General features: G+C 32.6%; 1 protein-coding gene across 3 annotated transcripts in view; it reads right to left on the reverse strand.

Moving 5' to 3' along the window:
* ATF2 (activating transcription factor 2) overlaps positions 1-9,919 on the reverse strand; it is a 107,729-nt gene that overhangs the window by 41,407 nt on the left and 56,403 nt on the right. For 2 of the 3 annotated variants that reach the window (XM_012650750.1, XM_012650751.1), the window contains exons 5-7: positions 5,987-6,083; positions 2,545-2,663; positions 2,276-2,404 (exon numbers count right to left, since the gene is read on the reverse strand). In XM_012650750.1, the coding sequence (XP_012506204.1) occupies positions 2,276-2,404; positions 2,545-2,663; positions 5,987-6,083 (345 nt within the window). The remainder of the gene's footprint in view (positions 1-2,275; positions 2,405-2,544; positions 2,664-5,986; positions 6,084-9,919) is intronic. The other variant, XM_012650752.1, reaches the window with a different exon arrangement.

Genomic DNA, 9,919 nt, shown 5'->3' on the forward strand with positions numbered 1-9,919 from the left:
TGAGGTTGCTGTGAGCTAGGCTGACGCCACGGCACTCATGTCGCCCGGGCAACACAGTGAGATTCTGTCTCAAAAAAAAAGAAAAAAAAGATTTAGGATATATTCTGGAAGTAGATCTGATAAGATCTGCTGTTGGTTTCAGTGTGAAGGAAAGAAGGAATTAATGATGATCCCTGAATTCTTGGCTTGAGTAACTAGATGGAGAAAATTTGCTGAGATGGGAAAAACTGGGGAAAGAATCAACGGTTCTGATTTAGACATACTGAGTTTAAGATGTATGTTAGGTTGGGCATGGAGGCTCATGCCTATAATCCCAGTACTTTGGGAGATTGAGGTAGGAAGATCGCTTGAGACCAGGAATTCAAGACCAGTCTGGACAATACAGCAAGACCCCATCTCTAAAAACAAACAAAGCCAGACATGGTGGCACACACCTATAGTCCTAGCTACTCAGGAGGTTGATGCAGGAGGATCATTTTGCTTGAGCCCAGGAGTTCAAGGTTACAGTGACCTATGATTGCACCACTGCATTCCAGCCTGGGTGACAGAGTAAAACCCTGACTCAAAAAAAAAAAAAATGTTTATTAGACACAGAAAAGGAAATATCAAGATGGAGTTGGACATGAACATGGCAATATAGAGAGATACCTGGGTCAATATAAATTTGAGAGTCATTAGTATGTAGATGGTTTTTAAAGTTATGAGTCTGGATGAGATCACCTAGAAAGAAAATTAAGAAAGCAAAGGAGGCCTAGAAATGATTTTTGTTTTTTTTTTACGACTTGGCATGGCTACACCCTGCCCAAGAGAAGGTAACAATTGAGGAATGCAGGAAGAAGGAATATTCCTAAAAGATGCTAAAGCAGCCATGAACAGTGAAAAACTTGAAAGTATGAAAGGACTAGAATGTTCTCTAGGAAAAAGGTTTATATTAAAGATTTAACAACATTTCTAGTAACTGTGATAATGTGGAAACAACCTTTATGTCCAAAAAGAGCAGGATAATTAAATACATTAAGATAATGATTAAATAATTATAACCATTAAAAATTATGATTTGGCAAAATCTCTAATGACATTGGAAAATGTTAATTATTGCTGCCTAAAGCACAATATAAAAGTAAGCTAGGATCTTTCTTTGCATCCATCTATCCTTTCTATGTAACTATTCACACATATTTGTATGTAGAAATGTAGATATCTAGAAAAAAATTTCAAAATACTAGTAATTCTTCAAATTCAATATGGGCTAATAGGTGATTTTGATTTTCTTCTTTGCATTTTTTCTGTATTCTTACAGAAGAATAATGAGAATGTACTTTTAATATATGGAAAAGAAAATGAAAAAAACAAAAAACAAACCTAAGATCAAAACATGTATTATTAGGTAAAAAGTTACTTTTTCTGTATTTCCTTATTTCTAGCTTCTCTGCCATGGCAGGAGTCCATTAATAAGTTATTATGGTTTTAGAATAACATAATCTAAAAGAGAACATTGCCATTGCCTCTTTATATGTCCCAATGTCTCTTCATTGTGTCTCACATGGTGCTCCCCAATAAATGTGTTCACTTTCTGTGCTTATAAACAAAAATGTTACTCAATACACAACTACAGCCCAGGTGGTCTCAGATTATCATGGTATTCAAGACAGAATCATCATCTTTTTTTTTTTTTTTTTTAAGAGACAGGGTCTAGCTATGTTGCCCAGGCTGGACTCAAACTCCTGGGCTCAAGGTGAACCTCCTACTTCAGCTTCCTGAGTAGCTGGGACTATAGGTACTCACCACTGTGCCTGGTAGTATCATCATCTTAATTGCTGCTACCAAAGATCCATTGCTAAGAATAACTAACTTGTCCCATAACCCTTTAAAAATCTAAATAATTATTGTTCAAACAATTTCTAGTATAGATTCTTACGCCTTTACTGTATAAAAGTAGCTAAATACAAGATAGCAAAACCTAGAAAAATTAAGTTAAATTTATAAGTTTACATATCCTTTTTTAAGTAACAGTTTTATCTAAAATGACTGCTATTCTCCCCTATGTATTTTTCTGTGTATAGTAAAAAGATAATTATCTATAAAGGTATAGTCTTCTTTATCTGAAATATTTGAGCATTCACAGGTTTTTCACACAGAAAAACTATTGTAAGCTGACACTGAATTATGTAAAATTTAATACATTAACATTTTATGGAGATTAAATATTAAACTTTACTTGGGTACTACATTTTCTCTTTAGCTTATATTTCTACCACAAATACAAATTTCTAACCTTTTCATCACTGGTAGTAGACTCTGGGTGAGGTAAAGGACTATCCTGGTGAGTTGTTTCAACAACAGAAGGCTCCTCAATTTTGCTTCTTATGATGGGTGTTGCAAGAGGGGATAAATCTAGAGGCATCTAAAATGCAAACAATAAAGAAAAAGTTACAAATTCAAAATAGTCAATCAGCATGTCTAAATTAAGAAAGCAGGAAGCATGAACTCTCGCTACTTTTCTGTCAGAAGTACTCTTTTTGAATTTCATGGTTAACAACATACTTTTTTAATGTCGTCTTCTGAAGCTTTCTTGAATTCATTCTCAAATGGACTTGCCAACTCATTAAACAAACCCACTTCTTCACAGTTTTTCAAGAATCTTGTTGGTGTTGGGGTCTGATCTGGAATAAATACCAAGAAGTAATCACATAGATTTTAAATATCATGTTAAGACTCTAAAATATAGCTACTAAGTTAACAAATTAGCAGGACTGGTTCAATCAGTTGTTAATTCTCTCTTTGGAAAGACCTCTTCCTTTAAAGCAAATGAAATTTGGTTAAGTTTTTGTTGTACTTCAAGATTATCTCCTCCAACTTTACGAACCATAAAAATATGAAAGAAGTCCTTTTTGCTCCTTAGTCCGCTCCTTCTCTCTGAGTAGAATGGCATAAACATCATCTACTCAAGAGATAAACTATTACCATTATTTAACATAGTATTAAGAATGTTTTAAAATTTATATTACTATAATAAAACCTACATTTGTTTAAATACATGCAATTTGGAAAAAAAACTAGGATAAGAGCATGTATGTTTGCTTTAACTTGGCCCTTCCATTAGTTGTTCATAACCTATTGTGAAAGTAAGCTTAAGATAAAACAGAATCTTTAGCAGGTAGATCAAAATACTATAAGGAAGAAAAAGTTAAAATAAGAGCCCTAAAAACAAACCATAACAAAATAAAACCCTCCTTAGTACTAGCTACTGAAACTAATTTTCTATTTTAATGCATTTTGCAAGCTTGGTACAAGGGGTATCAGTCACATGTCTGCAGAATGTTCTAGCTCAATTTCTAGGCAGTGGAGAAACAGCCAAGTCTACATGAAATACTGACTATGTACTCATGCTACGTACATTAACGTATGTACTGAGAGTACATGTTCTGGCTACAACAAATGCCAGATAAGGACCAGGCTGAATGAAAAATAGCAAATTTATAAATTTTGCCCATTTAGTCTTATTAATTTAAGGCTACTTGTTTATTAGAGTTGGTAGCACATTCAAACTCTATTCACACTTTATATACTGTAGAGAGCACCAATCTTACAGGTTACATGAGAGATCTAGCCTAAATTAAAGTATTAAGGATGACTCCTGGTTTAAGATTACATACTCATAAAATCTTTTGTGAAATTAAAATTCACATATTTGTTAATTATTGTGTTCCCACAATGGGCATTACTCATTATTTTATTTTTACCCCCTGCCCCCATGCATATCCAGAGTAATAATATTTTTACTATATATAAATATATTTAACACTAAAATAACCCAATGTTATACACACTAGATAAAATACAGGCCTGTCTAAGGTACTAACAGTAGTATCAGAATTATTGAAGGGACTCTATAGTGTCATAGTTTTATCTATTAGTTAGTCTTTAACCTACTCTCTACTCCTATCCCCCAAAAGACCTCCAAAATCATATTGTAGTAAAGGCCTAGTGTACATGTATCAGCTTAAGTCCATGATGACTGAATTAATAAGTCAAACACAAATTTGACTCTTCTGTTCACACCCAGGGTTTGTATATCTAAGCTAAGGCTCTTATGTTAAAGGGAGGGAAAAGTCTTAAAAAAATAAAATGCATAAGCAGAAATCACTTTTATCAACAATTACTGGAACTGTAAGACTTGAGAAAAGTCAACACAGGCATAATCATTTAACATGCAGATTGCATACGGATCATCAAATATATACCACACACATCATGCATTATATTTATGCAGTAATGCTGTATTTTTTATCTAAACTAACGTTTAGTTCAAAAATGGGGCTGGGTGTGGTGGCTCATGCCTATAATCCCAGCCTTTGGGAGGCTGAGGCAAGAGGATGGCTTGAGCTCAGGAGTCAGAGACCAGCCTGGGCAACAAAGTGAGACTCCCTCTCTATAAAAAGATGAAAAAATTAGCTGGGCATGGTGGCATTACCTGTAGTCCCAGCTACCCTGGAGGCTGAGGGAGAAGGATTGCTTGAGCCCAGGAGTTTGAGGCTGCAGTAAGCTATGACTGGGCCACTGCAGAGTTTTTTTTTAAACTCTATCTCGTTTGGAAAAAAAAAAAAAAAATTCCTGTTTTTCTATTGTATTAAATGTATTAATAGAAAAGTAATTTCTAGAAATCAACTTCAAGACATTTTTGAGTTAAGAAGAAAGAGAGATTGAGCTAAGGCAGTAAGTTTCAGAGAAACGAAGAACTTCGTGCCTAGGAGAGTGAACTTTTCAGGTTATTGTTGCTATATTGCTTGTTTGCCTTTTTTGGTTCTACCTCTTAATATCTAATGTACAATATTATAAAGAATAGCATACTTCACTCTTTTCCGCCTCTTTTTACTTATGGAATTGAAGATACACTGAAAGTTCCTCTATCTTTTTCCTACATAAACTGTTTTTGAATAAATTATCAACTTTTTGTTACCTCCAATTTCTTCATTACAAAAATTTTGATACTGAAAATATGGGAAAAATCATCTAATATTTACTTTATTTTCTATCTAAAACATTGTTATACTAATTAATAATTTAAAAGTGGTAACAGCATTCAGCTATAATTCCAGACTTACAAATAACCTAAGCTTTATAAGAGAAAAGAAAAACCTAGAGTTAATATGAATAGTTATAATATGCAAATGCATAAGTATAACTCAAAAGGTCTGAAATTTATATAAAATTTTATATAAGACTGTTTTCTTATCACAATATTTATTCATAAAATATATAAATGTAATGAAATTACACATGGTGTGTGTGTGGATATATACATAGACGTGTGTGTATATATATTTATATACCAAAAAAGAGCAGCTAATACAGCATGGAATGACAATAAACCAATGCATGAATTGGGATCCTCTTTTCACATATTGTGAAAAGTCATCATCTGCTTAGGTGATACTGTAGTTCATAGGATCAACAGTTCACAAGGTCAATACACAAAAAAAGCATTGACTGAATTTAGGCCCACTTTACTGAAAGTATTTTAGTAACACAAATGTTTAGTCTGAAAAGAAATATAAACAAAATTCTAATGAACAAGTCTGCTAACTGCTCTTTCTCCAACAGGAGGAGCTTGATCATTTTCTATCTTCACACAGCCTTGTAGACCAGCTGTGCAAGACAGCTAAAAGAAACACTGACTAAATACCACATTAGTTCGACTATCAGTTAAATGTAAACTTTGTAGATGGCATGAATGTTCCCAGAATTCTAATTAACTTCCACAAAATTGACATTGAAATCTATGTTTGAAAACCACACAAAAAGTGAAATGAATGGTCAGAAGGAAACATGGAAATGTAATGGGTAAAATACATGTTGCCAACATTTATTGTAAATGAAGTCATTGGAATATCGCCAGACTATATTATTTACAGAGAATACACAAAAGTTGTGCACATTCCAGGTGAAATATGTATATAAGCTATTAATAAAAGCATATACTAACCAGCCACAATGACACTGTCATTACGTGCTGGACCAAATTTCAGTGTCATCTCATGTTTATGTTTATGGACAGCCAAATGATCCTCGTTGGTAAAACGCTGTGGCAAAAAGTTTTAAAATATAGTTAAGATTTTCAATTTGATCAAATAAGTAAAATGATAAGGAAATTCATTTCCACAACATGTAAAACTTCCATTAACAGTGAAATAGTTTGTAAACTATAGAAGAATCTATTATTGTTAGTATAGATAAGCATACCAGATTTCAAACAATCATTGAGAAATCTATTACCCAAGAATAAGCAAAACTGATATATTACTAGGTCACATAACTCATTTGAGAGCATTTAAAAATAAAACCTGAGGCAAAAAAACTTTACATAAATTTCGTTTGGATACTAAAAATAGACCACTATTAATTTTTTGTCATACGATACTAGAAATACTATGTTTACTCCATGGTACAATTACTTTTGAAAAGTGCTGCATTTACCTAGACTTGAGGTTACTTACCACTTTTTAAATGAGACTTTTCTTATATAAATATTATTCCTGGACAAATTAAGAAATAAATAAGATTCTTTATGTTACCACATAAAAAAAGAATGCCTTTAATTCAATGAAGAAATAGCAACCAATACAATAATAAAGCAGCTGATTTTAAAATAAAAATTTTAACAAAGTAGCCAAAATGATTTTACCATAGTTTTTATAGAAAAAAATGAAGCAAAACTATTTTTCAGATAATTTTATTTTTAAAGCTATCTATATTTTTTCTACACTTAATTTGGGTAAGTCCTGCATGCCAAAGGTGATGTTTATGATTACAATATAATAAACGTATTGTATCTCCTGTGTCTGAACATCAACCTTTATGAAGATGCTCATTAAGCAACACTTATAACTGAAAAGAGGGAGCATTTATTTTTTGTTATTTCAGAGCAATAATTTTAAAATGCCAAATTAATAGATCTCAATTCACTCTTCAGTCTACACCCTCACAAATGGGGATGTTCAAATACATATACTTGAACTTGGTTTGCTCACACCATCAAAATGGATTCCTTCTCTTGTGGTCTCTTTCCCCTACTCAGTTCATTATATCCTTCCATGCAACTAATAATAGTAGCTTTAGGGTGACCATAACACAATGTAAAACAAAGAAACTTTTTTTCCATTATACTTTTTATTCTAAAATTTTTTTAAAAGTATAACATTGAGTACCTATATCATCATCCTTAGCCCAGACCACTAGCTTTCTGTCTGTAGAAACTAAAACCCTCTCATTTGCACCCCCAGTATGCTGTGCACAATGTCTTGGTTATAGCAAAATATTATACTGATATTATTAGAGTAGGCAGAGCTCCTACTGTGGTCCCCTAAATTTAATATGTAGTATGTACTTAATAAATGCTAATTGAAAGAATAAGCACATTATAATAAAAGAGCTGAACCTTACAGATCACTCTGAGGGGGAAAAAAAACCCCACCTTGAACCACAAACTGTTGATTAAGGTGGATTAAGCTTTCATTTAATTTGGCTATATTTTATCACTCAGTGTTTATATTACTTCACACACCAATGGAAAATTAACTATTGTTTTGGGACCTCTCTTCACAACCTGCCTGTATTCCCACTGAAGTAGAGTGTTCAGAGGCAACAGTACTTCCATCACTTGACTTTTTCATTCATTCGCTCTTCAGACATTTACTGAGCACCAATTACAGGCACTGGGACCACAATCCAGCTCTTCCCTACCCAGGGACTATCTTCCTATTACTTTATCATTGTAAGAAGCCCTCCCAAACTTGGAAGAATAAGAAGTAGTAGTACTTTTGACAGACCGCTGAATAACAAAGCTCTTGGAGAATAAGCACATCTACGTAGTATACTAATATTATTTTACTGCTTTTTATACTTTGTATTAGTTTTAAATGTATGTATGTCTTACAGTCCACACTAAAAACAACTTAAAGCAAGATTCATTTTCACTTGGTAAGTGAGCTGCAAAAAAAAAATTTTTTTTTTTTTTAAATAAAGGAAGATTCATTTTAAGTTCCAAAGAAACTCACAATGTGGCTTTTCCAATGAAGGCAATCATTAAGCGTTTGTGAATGAATGCATTTTGGCACAGGTACCAGATTTTAAAACTGAAAGTCAGCAAAGCTAATAGGTAAGAACTTGGAAAGTTTTCTCCTAGGAATTTTATTCCACCAGTATCCTCTGCTTAGTCTGACCAGAAATATTCCAATCAAAGAACAACTACCTATAGAATAAATAACACTGTGTTATATACAAAATGTATGAAAATGGCACCAAATTCCATCTTAAAGTGAAAAGGAGTGGCTAGAAGGAACCTAACAAGTATTTATGATCATATAAATATTTAAATATTAAAAGGGGGAATGCAAGGATTATGCATTCATAAACTCATATAGGATGTACAGATCAAATTTACCTAAATGCCACTTATAAAGGGATGACTGACTGTATAATGGCATTATTTATATAGATAGATAGCAATACTTTCCAATGCAAAGGACAAAATACACTCAAATTGGCACTTGATACAGGCAAATTTGACCTTGGTTATCATCTGAGAAAATGTACTTACTTTTAACCAGAAACTTAAAAAGACAGTGTGAAAAGGCAATCTTGTAAAAAGGCAGTCACCAAAAAAGTTTTATGTATATGGAAGAAATGTATTCTTTTCTCAACAAGTATTTATAAAGTAGCTACTAAAAACCAAGATAAAAATTTTTGCAGAATCTATGTAAATTGCTTTCCTAGCTGAATTAAAAGGTTTATTCTAAAAATAAGTTGTATAGAAAAATTATAATGATATTATTAGCAATGCCAGCATATTGAATTCATAAAATTTTTCTTCCAGACAATTCAAAGCACAACCCCAATGCAAATGCTATAAATGTGTACAAAACCAAAAATATTTTGTTAAACAAGAATAAGATCTTGAGCATACAGCTCAATGAACAATGGGGAAAAACAGTGAAAAAATATTTTCTGGATAGGTCCCCAGCAGGATAGGTAACCATCTTTCTTAAAAAGTTAAAAAGGAAGGGCAACATGACATATAGAAGAAGGTGAATCAGTTGCTTCTATAATAAATTAAGTTCTGGTATCTGGGAAATCTGTGATACTAAGGCTTGACCACTCTTACCAGAACTCGCTTCCTAAGAAATCAGTCATTCTACATTTAATACATACACTCACATCCATGATATACTGATTATTCCTATTTAACATATTAAATAGGCACAAGTAAGTTTTCAAGCCATCATGCCAATAGCTCTTTTTACTACTTCTTTCACTTGTTGAAGGACTCGATCCAACAGCAGGAAGTTACTGATTCATTCTCTCTCTCTCTCTCTCTTCTCTCTCTCTCTATCTCACTCACACACACACACACACACACACACACACACACACTGTCTCTCTCTCTCTCTCTCTCTCTCTTTCTCTCTCTCTCTCATATACCTCCATTGAGACTTTAGACTAAATATAAAATGTATCTTTATCTCCTCTGTAAAACAGCTTACAACATAAACATTCTACCAAAGAAACAATTTTCAATGAGAGTGATGCCCAAGCAAAGATATTACTAATAAGACAGAAGAGTACCAATGTTAAATGAATCTTTCACTAAATTATCTCACTTTTACTAAATTCAATAGAACATTAACACAAATGAAATTAACAAAACTCTTCCTGTGGAATTCCTAACAGTTATTTAGGCATGTAAGAAAAGATTTAATAGCAAGAGTCTGTAGTTAAAACTCTTAGCAGTGATTTCCATAGGTCTCTCTCTGAAGCGGTATTATCAACAAAATACATTTTAAATTGTAAAAAATCTATTTGAAAATTTAAGTTTAACTAAGTCCATTAAATGTGTTAAAGCTAAAATTCAAATTCAGAA

Source organism: Propithecus coquereli, unplaced genomic scaffold (genome assembly GCF_000956105.1).
Source record: "Propithecus coquereli isolate 6110/MARCELLA unplaced genomic scaffold, Pcoq_1.0 Scaffold34, whole genome shotgun sequence".
NCBI classification, from domain to species: domain Eukaryota; kingdom Metazoa; phylum Chordata; class Mammalia; order Primates; family Indriidae; genus Propithecus; species Propithecus coquereli.